We start from the raw sequence: 13854 nt of genomic DNA, 5'->3' as shown, positions 1-13854 counted from the left end.
GAAGGAACAGACTTTGTAACTGGTCTGAGATGAGAGTCTGATCTTCTCACCCGAATGTGCCCCCGGCTTGTCTCCCGTCTTCTGCAGCTCAGCAAGCAGCCCAGTATAAAGAAGAGGCCATTCTGGCAAGGAGTAACCTGGAGGATTCCCAGAGGAAACTGCAAAACTGCATTTTCCTGGAGAAGCAGAAGGCAGACACCATCCAGGAGCTGCAGAGAGAGCTTCAGAAGCTACAGAAGGATTCCCTGATGGCTGAAGAGGAACTCACACCCAACAGGTACCACAGGTTCACCTCCAGAGATGCTCTGTCCCTGGTGAGCCCGTCCGGACACTGTGGGCAGCTGCCCAGAAGTGGGATAGCAGACCCTGTGCAGCCAGCTCACAGTCCACCAACACAGATACCCAAGTTGTTGCCGTTTTGCTTTTAGGAAACGGGTAGAGGAGCTGACATTGGAACTCACGGAGGCCCTGAGGAAGCTTGAAAATGCAGACAAGGAAAAGAGGCAGCTTCAGAAGACAGTGGCTGAGCAGAATATGAAACTGAATGACCTGCTAGATCGTATAAAACTTATTCAACACCAGGTATGAAGCGCCAGTAGGCAGCCATCTGAAGCATTTGCTCTGCTTGACATTAAATATATTGGTCTTTATTTGGACAATGCCACCACCAACCCATTGCAGACTGATAGTCCAGAATTTGTATTAGAATGCTAAGCCAGCCAGTCAGCTCCAGTTTCTGTTCCTGAACTTGAGGTGTTCTAGTCAAGAACAAACTGTGGTTGTCCTTAGCCAGTTTCATTTACTTGCAGCTAGTAAAGGGGGGGGGGGGGGGCGCGGGGGTTCACATCCAAAGCTCTGTCTCCCTGAAGGGAGACTTAGCCATTGCTTACTTATATACATTATTTGTTTAATTACACACCTTGATTTCTTCTTTATAATTGGCTACACTTATCTGGTAGAGTTCTATCAAGTTTATTTTGTGTACAGCTGCATCTGTAAAATACTCTGCTACATTTTAACAGTTAGCAAGAACAGCATTTAGTATGAACTGCCCAGACCTCCTCCCAGCTAACATTTCCAGGACCAATAATAAGCGTTTTCAAGCGCTAAGCTTAAAAATAGTCAAAGGACATTGTTGTTTTTTCTGGGATTCAGAAGCTATCCTTGTCAGTTCATTTAAAGTCTTTGATCTCTGAATTATTCTTTTTGTGCTTTTCTAAGATTTTTTTTAACTTTATTCAAAGAGGTTTTTATGTGAAAAGATTTGGTACATGGGAGAGAAGGTTGATGCTATGGGCACTGGATCTATAAATGAAGTGAGCTGGTGTGTCTAATTGAACAAATTTAAAATGTGGCTGAACATCAGAGGAAACCTGTTTATCATACACGCTAAATCCCTAAGGAGTTGTCCTCCTATTTATTTCAGCCATTCTCTATGTACAGTTCTCTGAGTTTGTTTGTTTGTTTGTTTGTTTTACAAAAAAAAAAAATACAGTCTAAGACTGTCTTTCAGTCCAGTCCTTATTTTCTCAGCACAGGGAGCAAGGCTGCACCAAAACCACTCTAGAAGAGGAGCTTAAGGAGGCAACAAGGTTACTAGAGGAGAAACGGGAGCAGTTGAAAAAGAGCAAAGAACAGGAGAAGGTGCTGGAGCAAGAGATTGAGTCACTCCGACAGGAAGAAAAAAAGAAAGAAAAGATGGTGAGAAGGAGAATCCGGGACGAGACAGGGTCATGAATACAGGGCCAGACATGAGTCCAGCCAGGCCTTGCGGGCTACAGAAGCTATAGGCACTCAGACCGCAGGAGAGGAGGGAGAGAAGGTGAGAAGAGAAAGGCAAGTGGGGAGGAGAGAGAGAAGGCCTGAGATACTGCAGGACGCAGATGGAGCTGTGGGTGAGGGAAGGAAGAGTGGGCTTCTACCAGAGTTTGAGGGTAACACCTCTTTTCTGGGCTTTGTTCTTTAATTGGGGAGCAGTCAAAAGAGAATTTGCAAAAGTTGGAGGAGGAAAATGAGACTCTCAAAGCACAGGTAAAGCAATGCTCTACACAGCTGGATTCCTCTCTCAGCAAATACAGCGCCTCCCAGAAAGTCATCCAAGAGCTGAATAGTGAGGTGAGTGAAACCCCAACGTGGTAAAAAAACTATCTGGGCTTGGCATTAAGTCGTCCAATGTTGCATTTGAAACCAGAGTTGAGTGAATGCATTGTTTGGGGCAATTTGCTAGGGAACACTTCCAAAAATAATACCAAAGCTCAAAAAGTGGGTGGAGGGGAAGATGGTTATTTTCCATTACACAGATAAAGATGACAGAAAGGAGTAAGTGGCATCTAACACATGCGAGGCTCTGTGCTTGAGTTCAGTCACCATTTAGTAACTGTCTACTTAAGTCTTTACATGCCTTCCATCCGCGTTACTCCCGACAAGACATTCGTTACTATGATCCTCGGTTTACAGAAGAAAGAAAGGCTGAGGCTCAAAGTGAGTAATGAGTAAGTGATGGGATGGACCAGTATTTGAACTTGGATCATCTGGCTCTGATGTCTAACCTCTTTCCCCTACATCATCAATGACAATACTTTCCCCAGTTGAATACATTCCACCTTTCTGGGCAAGAAACAAATACAGCATCTTATTAGGTGTTCTCTGGGGTTACGAATGAGTGACCAGCAGCTCTGATGCCTTCACACTTTATTAACAAGAAGAAAGTTCATCTTAAAACACCACGACTGTTCTAAGTGTAAGAACAGCGCTGCCCATAGAACTCTCTGCAATGATGGACATGTTCTGTGTTAGAGCCGTCTAATGCGAGAGTCACTAGTCACATGTGGCTGTGGAGTGCTTGCAATATGGCTTAGGATGACTAAGGAATGGAATTTATCATTTTAATATTAATTTTATTTAAATGTAAATAGCCTCGTGTGGCTGGTGGCTACCATGTTAGACAGCAGAGAAACACGTTTCTGACGTTTTTTTTCCTGCAGAGATATAAATCTGTCCTTTACAGTGATCCAGAGTTGACTTCTGAGTTACTCTGATCCCCAAGGAACCTCTCTGAATAGAAGGGATACTATCTAAGTGTTTAATATGGACCCGCCATCTCATTTGCCAGAAGATAGTTATGCAAATGTGGAAGTAAAAGCACTAATTTCAGAATCCCTTTGACAGGAATCAGCAGGCTAGAGGGTTTTATGTGCAGGAGAGCATGTTCAACTTTTAAAAAGCATGCCCCACAGATAGTAGACTTATTGAATTAGTTGAAACAACCATTAGAAAGAGGCTTAGTTTTGCGTTCTAAAATGCATTTCCTTTCATAAATATTCCATATCTCAATTTTTAAATTTCCCATCTGAAGTCAAGGTAATATATTGTGAGATCCTTTCCATCTCTTTGATTCTAGGACATTTTTCTACTATGTTTTATAATTAATTACTGTTAATAATAAGAAAGCTAATTTATTTTTATGTATTTTGTCTGTATTTGGACATCTTATTAAACCCACTTATAAGTAGTAATAGTTTTTCAGTTGCTGTTCATGGATATTCTAAGTTGTGGTTATATCATTTGCAAGCAACAATTTTCCAAACCTTTGTAATATACGTATATTCTTATTTCATGTTTGTTGCCTTATTGCATTGGACAGTACAACACTAGCACCATTTTCTTGCTTTTGACATTGGTGGAATCCATCTGTTTCAGTAGTATGTTCCCTGTAATGTGGTGAATAAAACTAATTAATTGTTCCCAATTTCAGCCCACCCTTGTATTCCTAGTTTTAGTCCTGACTAGGTACCATGTAGCAGTCTTTTAATACAAGAGCTAGAATGTTCTAAGAAATGAAATAAGGACAGTACGACTGGAGTGTAGTAATTAAGAAGGATATTGGTATAGGATGAGAGGAGAAAAATTGGTAGGGGTAGACATTGTAGCTTGTGTTAAGAAATTCTGGGTTTTATTCTAAGAGCAATTGATAGACATTGATGAAATTTCCTCACAGGGGCAGGGAAGGTAATTTGACCTGATTTAAGTTTTAAAAATATAACTCTGACTAATGTGTGGAAATGGACTAGGGAGAGAGCTAGGTATGGGTGTAAGGAAACCAGTTAGGAGCCTGTTACTATCCACGCTAGAGTGGTGTCAGTGAAGATAGAAGGTAGCAAATGCAGGATGTTTTGGTAGTATCACCAGACTAACGGATGGAATGTGAGAGAAACTGAGGAATCAAGGATGACTTAGTGGAACTCACCCATAAGACCATCTAGGTAAGGAAAGAGTAGATCTTTATGAGGACTTTTATTAAAACTCCTTCATTCTGTAATTTGCACATGTCTCCATATAGTTTTCTTAGTGTCTTTCTCTAAGATAAACCACTCGTGTTAGAGAAATTTAAGCTAAAGCCTCCATTTTAACTTCTAGCATCACTGTGATTTTTTTCACCACTCTTATTTTCGTATCTCACCTCTATGGTGACACTTTTTGATTTGGCCACCAATTATCAACATCTTCCAGTAACTCCACTGGTTTCTCCAGTGACTCCCCTGGTTTACTGGGCAGACCCAGTTGACTCCATGTTTTTCAGAAGTCTCCAGAAACAATGCACTTTTATTTCCAGAAGACCAAATTATTCTATCTTTAGAATTAGTTTCACCGCCTGGACATGTAAATATTTCACTAATTTCTAGGGTCAGAGATACTCAAAACTCCATCTGGAAAAATAATAAACTTCAAGCACTGAGCAGTTACTGAAGAAAGAAGCCCAAAAGAGTATGTTTCTCTGTGTATAGCCTCCAGAGAATACAGTGTACTCTAATAACCGAAGAATAGAACTCAGGTATCTGAATTTCTAAGGTCTCCCTCCTGCTTCCAGACTTACAAGTAGATCTCTGTCCTGTACTTAAAGTATATACTAAGACGGCTAATTACTTAGCATAGTCATGATTATAACTCACAGCTACACAGTGATTTATACCTTACAAAGCCCCTTTTACATACATAATCTCATTTGATCATCACAAAAACGCTATGAAATTATCCCGGTTTGCAGAAGAGGAAACTGAGACTCAGAGAGATTAAGTAAACAACAACCAGGACCTCAGCACAGATCCTCTAACGCCAGATCGCAATTCCTTTTAACTATCAGGAATACTCGTTACCAAGTTTAAGACACAGACTTCAGTTTTTAAACACACTTCTTCCAGAACTATATATTCAATGCATCCTTAATTCCAAACATTGCCCAATGCAATATTTCACTCAGTCCAAAAACAAACAAACAACAACAACAAAAATTTCGAATTTACTGAGCACCTAGTACGTGCCGTGCCCTGAGCTACAGGTGGTAGGATACAGTGATGAAGAAAGCACGCACGGCCCTACTTTCACGGTGCATCAGGTCTAGTGAATTATGTCAGGAACAATGGGAGACATAATGCACACGATTGAAATGTTTTACCACATCTCCCATGCTAGAATTAGATTCCAGATCTTTAGCAAAGGCTGCAGAGTCTGTGAAAAGGACTTTTCATTTACTTGTCACATTGTGGCCCAGTACCATCAGTACTTCTTGCATTTGGGCGTCATGCTAACTAGAAGGGGAACTGTGTGTAGAGCGGTGCAGAATCGCCTGGAAAGGCAGCTCCTCCTTTTACAACAATGAGGTGAAATGGGGCATTATCACACACTGCTGTGCGGTTAGTGCAGAGAGAAGGGAGCCCAGAGCTTGTCCAGGTCCTGCCAACACAGAGCAGGCCTCTACAGTGATCTTCCCACTCCCTAAAGATAGCCCAGCAGAAGGAGGCCTTAGCGTGTCTGCAGGCCCAGCTGGACACGAATCTGCAGAAAGAGAAGCAGTGTCTCCAGACCATGGTCAGTAAAGAAGCTTATGAGGAATTATCTCGGAAGTCAATCGCCTGCCAAGATGATCTGACACAAGCCCTCGAGAAGGTGGGTCACACCCTCTATCTCCACCACTGTTGGGGGGCAAAGAAGTGTCCTAGCAGTGTGAGAGGAATAGGAGTCGAGTTCCTGCACTACTGGCTGTCTGCAAACCCTCTAATGGGCTGGGATGACAGTCCAGAGAAGGCCTGCTTCCTCTTTGTGAGGGCGGAGGGGGAGGGGGACAAAGACAGAGGCCAAATCTATCAGGTCTTTCTGCCCATGGATGATCCAGGACAAGGTTTTCCCGAAACCGGGCTTAGCAGGGAAACTCCTACCCCGTCCCTATGCTGGGCATGCCTGGCTGACCAGTTCACAGTGGTGGAAAGGGAGGCAACAGGGGAGGGAATGCAGGGATGCAGACCACCACCCACTGTCATGGCCCACTCCTCTCTGGGACACTAGCAAGGCATCGGTGTCTGTGCCACTGTGGGCAGAGGGCAGGGAGGGACTGGAACGCTTCTCCATTCGGGGCTCAGCAGAAAGGGCCGAAGGACTCTGACAGCCACTCTCATCCCCTGGTCTTTCCCGGAAGCTCAATCAAGCGACCTCAGAGACCAAGAGCCTGCACCGGAGCTTGACACAGGCCCGAGATAGGAAAGCTCATCTGGAAGACGAAATCATGGTTTACGAAGATAGGATGAAAAAGCTCAACATGGAATTAAAAAAACTTCAGGGCTTCCACCAGCAGAGTGAGCTAGAGGTGAGGAGCAGCCTGGGGATCAAGCTGCCTCCCTGTTGGGGATCCCCAAGGTTGCCTCTTGCACCCAAAACTATTTAGCACCCTTTGGCTGAGACATTCCCTCCCCTTGCTTGGCCCAATGAGTTTCAGGCCCAGGCAGCAACAATCAGAGCAGGGGCACCCTCTGCTGGCTGCTGGAAATAAAATACCCCATAACAAGTCTCCCGAAGCCAAGCAAGGGCCCTCTGGCCTTGTCGTGAGCCCTGTAGGATCAGGACAGCAAGCTGGGCTCTCCCCCTCACTTTGCGTTCTGAGCAGGTACACGCGTTTGACAAAAAGCTGGAGGAAATGAGCAACCAAGTGCTGCAGTGGCAGAAGCAGCATCAGAGTGACCTCAAGATGCTGGCCGCTAAAGAAGAGCAGCTCAGGGCATTCCAGGAGGAAATGGCTGCCCTGAAAGAGAACCTCCTTGCAGATGAAAAGGAGGTAGGTGCTTTCTGGTCACTTCCTCCCACCCGCTCCCAGCACATTCCACAATCCAGCCCTTGGTGGGGGTGGAGGTGCCTGGGAGCAAGGAGAGGACCCCTCACTCTATTCGGTACAAAGCAGAGTCTGGGTGTTCTAGGCCCATACGTCTGTCTCAAGCCAGTCATCTTCCTGTGGCTTTGTTGAGAGAGAGATGGAGCAGAAGGAGGCCCCGTTCCAGAGGAGAGAGAGTGCCAGCTCCCTGTCAGGTCCACCCGCCACCCCCGACTTAGATAATCCACGGGCAGCCCGCTCCAGGGCCCATCCTGACACACTCACTTACCCTGCAGTACAGTCAGCTAAGAGAACTCAGGCGTGCCCCGCCTGCTCCCTGAGAGTGACGCTCCTGGCAGGAAGCCGCAGGATATCTTGGGGTAGCCGCAGGGCCTTTGCTCCAATTAGAAAAAGGCATCCCTTCCTCAAGATACTTTTTCTTCCATCTGTTAAAAAATTGGGTTAACATATTGGCTCTTTTAGAAGGCACTGTAATGCCTTTGGCCTGTAAAGTCATTATTATAAGCGTACAAATCTACTTTGTGTCTACTATAATGGTGCCGGCTCAAAGATGTCACTTTCGTGTGGGTACAACCCACACTGCTAGAGGTGGAGTCCTGCTGTCACCATTCCAACTCTGGACTCCGGGTTGGAGGGCAGTCAGTTTCTTCTCCCAGGAAGAGAGAAGAGGCCTGATTTGAGCGTAGGGACATGACGGGTCTGTGCTCCCACCTTTTACCATCTCCTTTTCTTTTTGTACCAAAGTCCTGTTGCCTGCCCCAGCGGTCAGTGGCCAAAGACACCTGCAGGCTGCACCAAGAGAATGATCAGATTATGACCAACATGGAACAATGGGCAAAAGAGCAGAAGTAAGGATGGAAGGAAATGTAAGGCAGGGTCCTAAGGCCTGGGCTGAACTAAGGACTCACACATGTGCCAAAGAATAGTGTCACATGCACACACACACACACACACGCGTGTGCACACTGCCCTCCTGGGAAGCTGATCCCTTCTCAGCCCACACCCAGGGGTCAGGGATAAATGGAAAGGCCTCGACTCCTCAGACAGGTCCAGAAGGCCCTGCTGATGTGGGCATGGAGCAGCTCCACGATAGGGGCTTCACCGAGGGGCAGATCTCTTATCAGCCCAGGGTCCAGCTTCCGTGCCTGGAGCCCTCGAGCTCACCTGAGATGACAGTGATTTTGCACGGCAGTTGTGTATGGAGTGTCCTCTTAAAAGCCAGGTGCCAGGAGGGCTCCAGCTCTGGGGACCGGTGATGAGCAGATGCCTGGGGCCCTGCACAAGCCTTGCTGAGAAGAGCCAGTGTCCCCTGCAGCCAGCTTATGCTCTTGCTCACACGGGTCTGGGAACTCTCTTCTCTTGTGGCTTTTATTACAGGATCGCCAATGAGAAATTAGGAAACAAGCTCCGTGAACAGGTTAAATATATCGCCAAGCTGACCGATGAAAAGGAGTAAGTCATCCCACACCATCCTGGCTGCCACTCGGGCCCTAAGTAGATGGGTCAGCCAGGAGCCGGGGCTGGCTTTGTCACTGGGTATGCAGATCAGACCCCAGGACAGGCCTGGGGCTTTGGAAAGACCCCTAGTCCTATCCGCATCTGTGTGACCTTAGACACATCACTTCACCTCTTTGGGTCTTAGTTCCCTACACAATAAAATGGGGTTAATAGTCTCTAAGTCCCTTCCCACTGTCACCTTCTATGATTCTCCGAGGTCAGAAATGCTGAGAAGGGGCACTGAAAGGCAGACATTAGGGGAGGGGCTAAGCTGCTGTAACAGATCTCCAAATGAACACGGAACATAGATGGAGCATCTCTAGGAGACGCGCAGTCCAGGGTGGTGGGATTCCTCTGTCCCACGTGGTCATTTGGGAACCTAGTTCCTTCTCCTTATTGCTCTCCCCTCCCCTGTGGCCTTGTTTCACTTTCATGGTCAAAGCTGGGTCAGCAGAGAATGTGATAGGGGAGGAGTGTTAGAAGTTCAGGAACAGAGGTGAAGGTACTGAGGTCTAAAACTGCGATTTCAAAGGTGGTATTGTAACAAGTAATGACACGCTCTAGGGCAGTGCTTCAGGGAACACTTAGAAAATGACCACATTTGTTCGGCATACTGGAAGGGTCTACGATGGGCTTGTTTTGACAGGATTGACCAATCAGCAACTGCCCCAAGTCCTAAGCTAAGGGTGGAAACATCTCAGCACACCTGGCAGCCATTTGTGGAAAGCTCAGCCTGGGATTTGATCTCGGGAGAGGTCTCGGGAGAGGACAGGGTCATTGGAATAAGGAGATAGGAGCTGAGGGGCCAGAACATGGATAGAAAGTTGGGGATGTTGAAGGCATCGGGGGTGCTGACAGGAGTGGACCAGAGACAGTGGCAGAGAGACAGGGAATAAGGTATGGCGAAGACACCACCAGCAAGGCCGGTGGCAAATGGCATATGGTAATGACGTGAGGGGCTCCAAAGAAAGAGGTGTCTGCAACTCGGGCCAGGTTTATAGTGAGTAAGAGAACAAAGCATATGCCAAGAGAAGTTGAGGATAAAATCTCTATTTGATTTCCTTTGGAGAAAAAAAAAAAAACATGAAAATTTTCACTAAGACAAAAATATTTTGTAAAAGGGTTTAACTAAAAGAAAAATTGTTAGAATCTGAGGGTAACAGAAAACATTAGGCTTTTTCTTATATTGTGCCAAGTTCCAGGTAGTTCTCCTTCTCAAGTGTGCTTGAGCCTATTTGAAGGAAAACCCATCTTTGAATAAATAATAATAGCTCCACTAATATTTTTTATGTACACATGTGAGGCACTGTTCTAAATGCTTTACATGTATTAACTTATTTAATCTTCATAAGACCTCACGAGTTGGGTGCAGTTATAATCCCCATTTACAGATGAGGAAAGAGAAACTCAGAGGTTAAACTTACCCATGGTTGGAAGTGGCAGAGCCAGAACTTCCAACTCAGGAAGTCTGGTTCCAGAGCCCACCGTCACCACTGCCCTCAGCGTTGGTTTGGAGAAATACAGTTATTCACATGAACAGGTGCCATCGATTAAGCCACAGGAGCTATGCTGTTATCTTTTCCCTCACCTACACCACAGCCACCATTTCTTCAGTAAAGTGGGGATAAGTTACTAACCCAAGCTCTCAGCAGAGTCGGATCCCCGTGTTCCCAACCTTTCAGCAAAGGGAAGTGAAGGAACTTGGGCTTTAGCATCGGAATTAGGGAGAGTGTTTCTGACCCATGAGAAACAGGACATGTGATCAGAGTTGTTCGTAACAGCTTCCTGGCTCTTCCAATCAAATTTCTGTCATTTGTCAAACTGGATTTTTATATGAACCCCAGAAGGCAGATCAAACTCAATTGTCTTCCTCTAACAGGTAAGAAAACAGGGTCTGAGCTGACACGACCCAGTGGAGGAGGAGTTCTGGTTCTGGGTCCATCCCAGCCCCAGTCCTGGGCTTCTTCCAGGCCTCCATTTTCACGGAACATGTGTGAGACGCCAGCTCTGGAAGGAACTGGACGTCCACAGCCCTCCTTCCTGTGGCCCCTTTATCTGTCCTTTCCAATGGGGAACCAAGGAACAGAAGCAGACCAAACACCCACCTGTCCTTCCTTCTCCTCCCCCAGCCAACTCCACAACGTAATGGTCCATCTGCAGCAGGAAAACAAGAAGCTGAAGACCGAGATAGAGGAGAAGAAGCTGAAAGCCGGGCACCCAAGGTTATGCACCAAAGCCCTCAGCCCAAGCAAAATGGAGGCCACACAAAGGGGGACAGTGTGCAGCACCTTGGGCTGGAGGGGGATAACCCAGGACATGAGCCAAAGAGTGGACATCACCAAGTGTATCAGGATGCCCCACTGCTCAGGTATGTCTGCCGTTTGTCTTTGGCTACTTACTATGATGTCGTCCCTTAGTCCCAGGGGTCAAAAAATAACAGCATGATGTTGTATTTCAAGAGATCACTGGATTGGGAATTCAAATCGGGAAAAGAAAACAGGTCTTTTTCTTCAATACTCTGGACTAGAAATAGTTGTTTCCTTGTCTGTAGACAAGGCTTATTGTTCTGATCTAAGAATCTTTGCTGATACCCGAGTGCCTCATGTCGCAGGCACCCTTACCCTGTCCAGTCCCTTTTGGGGAATTGTGGGGACAACAGAACAAGCAGAATAGGTATCTCCCTCCTGTAATGTGTTCTGGAAACTGCACAAGCACCCCACAGTCCCCTGGCACCGACTAGACAGTCGAATCCACCTTGGACACAAGGCTAGCCCTTAAGGAATCACCTCATTAATTTCTCCTTAAATCAAAACTGTCATTTCCTCCCTGTTTTCTCAGGTTCCTCATATTGCTAGAATCAGTGCCTTGTCCCAAGCATCATTTCCACGCATGTTTTTCAGAGGACTCTCTCTTGACCTGGATCAGCTCTTATAGGAACATATCAAGGTCCCAGCCTATTGTGCAAAGTGCTACTGTTTGTCCACTTCCTGCAGTGGAGTGAGCTTTGGAATCATACTACCATCTTCAGGCCCGAATCCCAAAATAAAGACATGAGCACAGCAGTCTCAGTGAGCTCTTGGCGTCTCGCCGACATCGCTGTCCCCTCGAGCCCCCAGCAATGTGTTCATCCCTGTGTCCTCTGCATTCTAATGCTATAGGTATAGGTCTCTTTCACATTTATAGGGAGTTACAATTCCCACAGAAAGCCTCTGCATTAGTTTTTAAACCAACAAGAGATAATTAGCTCTTTTATTCTTTTCATCTCTGTCTGGAATTTAAAAAGAAAAAAAATCTAAAAACCTCAAAAAGGAAAGTAAGGCCCAAAAGAAAGAGAAATAAGTGATGCATTTTCCAAATGGAGGAGGGAGAGCGAGCCATCTGCTTTCTCCCTGGCCACCACATTCCATTCCTCCTTTTAACAATTTTATTTTTCTCCCCAGCCAGCTCAGTACAAGTGAAATTCCATTATAACAACTCCAAGGACAGCTAAACTATTTTATTGTGGTAGGATTTTGTTAAACTGACTACATGTCTAGAATTTCTAGTCTAGTCTATAGGAAATTGACAGAAATAGCTACGAAGGTAAAGTAAGAGAAAGAAGTGAAAGAACTTGTATTTCTGGGTGGGAGAAAAGGAAAAGCGAAGGAAGAAACCCATTAGTTGGTAGTGATTCTTAAATAGTCTTGCCTCCCTCCTCAGCCAAACAAAGGCCAGGAAAGGTCACTGCTGATAGCTACACAGAATGCCCCTGCAGGGACTCGGGCGGGCATATTCCAGAAGTGCAGTGAGCGGGGGGCGACAGGCACATTGGTCGTCTCTGTTGTCATGGGTGTAGCCTGTGTGTTTATGCTCTGTGCATTGTGTCTCCTCCATTTGGTTTAGAATAAGGATATATTTTCTAGAATATGTAGAGAGCAAAACTGCTGTAAAAATAACAAAAAAAGAAAGAAATGATTACACAGCTAGGACTTAGCCAAGGGAATTATAAATAAGTGCTTCAGCCCCCCAGTGAGAGGCTGTCCCTCAGATTCTGCTACCTGGGGCCCGCAGAATCCTGTGTAACAGAACCTCTTCTGCCCACCCGGAGTATAATTCTTCTCCCCTTCAGCCCACTTCCTTACCGAAGGGAAGAGGGAATCTCCTGGAACCACCAGGTTGCCTTTTGAGCCCCCTCTACGCAGCCCAACTGAGGAAGCTCCTGCTGTAAACGGCCTGGGAAGCAAGCTCTGGGGTCCCCAGGATGAGCCCATCTCACCCTGAGACCCTCAGCAGCTGACATTTCTGAGGTGTCTAAAACACTGTTACCATTGGATAGAAGCATGTGACTGAGCGCAAGGCAAGGGACCCCAGGACAGACTTCCAGTTCTACGGCCTCACTGTTCCCTCACACCAAGAAGTCTGAAAGCCAGTCTCAGGAATCCACGTCAGAGCTGCTGTCACAGAAATGTTTTTGTGCCTCTAGAAAGAGTCAGTTATCTGAGGAAAAGGCAGTAAGAATCAGAGTATGGAAGCTGGAAGGAACTTTTAAGGTGGATCTGAATGGAAAGGATCCGCAATTAAAAAGAAAACATTGGAGACCCAAGTGCAGAGTCTGGCAGAAGTCCCGAAACCAGAACTGATTCGCGTATTGCCTCTGTGGGGGCGAGAGCCTCCCCACTCATCTGGTGGCACCCCTGTGTGCCAAGTGTCCCTTGCCAAGTATTCTTGTTTTAAAATAGAAGGTTGGATTGGACGCATCGTTTTCATAACGTCTCTGGCCTCATGTTTCTTATCTAAAGGATCTGAAGGTAAGTTTGTGACCAAAGTCACGGCCTGTTAGTGATAAATGCAGTCTTTTCCCTGTTCTGTTGCATCCCGAGCCGACGTCTGGAAATAGATCACATACCCAGCTTACTTCTCTCCACAGAGCAGGTAGACTCCTTCTCCTAGCCCTTCAACCCAGGGCCAAGATAGAAGCCTTCCCCTGCAAGCAGCCAGAGCCCTCTCCACTCCGGAAGCCCTCTCTTCACTGCACCTGCATTCCCAATAAAGGCGATTAGAGGTAAAAGGATTGCAAGTAGAGGTATATAGTTGGCGCTGGCTGATAGAGCCTGGCTCCCAAACTCATCCATAAAATTGACTTAAATTTTAACTTATATTGAGTTACAGCAGACGGAAATTCAAATCCCAGGAACAGAGTGAGGAAGGGAGTGGAACTAGGT

The 13854-nt window shown here is 46.1% G+C and overlaps 1 protein-coding gene across 15 annotated transcripts in view; it reads left to right on the top strand.

The window, feature by feature from the left end:
• Positions 1 to 13854, top strand: part of PMFBP1 (polyamine modulated factor 1 binding protein 1) — a 384114-nt gene that overhangs the window by 368669 nt on the left and 1591 nt on the right. For 11 of the 15 annotated variants that reach the window (XR_016022038.1, XR_016022042.1, XR_016022037.1 and 8 more), the window contains 12 exons: positions 88 to 277; positions 429 to 582; positions 1534 to 1701; positions 1978 to 2115; positions 5779 to 5943; positions 6470 to 6637; positions 6935 to 7102; positions 7901 to 8004; positions 8534 to 8608; positions 10783 to 11021; positions 12762 to 13440; positions 13560 to 13693. Coding sequence is in view for 2 of the 15 variants with exons in the window: in XM_088800262.1 (XP_088656388.1) it covers positions 88 to 277; positions 429 to 582; positions 1534 to 1701; positions 1978 to 2115; positions 5779 to 5943; positions 6470 to 6637; positions 6935 to 7102; positions 7901 to 8004; positions 8534 to 8608; positions 10783 to 11021; positions 12762 to 12913 (1721 nt within the window). In the remaining 13 variants the exon portion in view is untranslated. The other 4 variants (XR_016022045.1, XM_088800262.1, XM_088800263.1 and 1 more) reach the window with 4 other exon arrangements.

The sequence above is a fragment of the Rhinolophus sinicus genome, chromosome 8 (assembly GCF_057876585.1).
Source record: "Rhinolophus sinicus isolate RSI-liver-muscle chromosome 8, RSI-T2T, whole genome shotgun sequence".
NCBI classification, from domain to species: Eukaryota; Metazoa; Chordata; class Mammalia; order Chiroptera; family Rhinolophidae; genus Rhinolophus; species Rhinolophus sinicus.
This window is presented reverse-complemented; position numbering and strand designations above follow the sequence as displayed.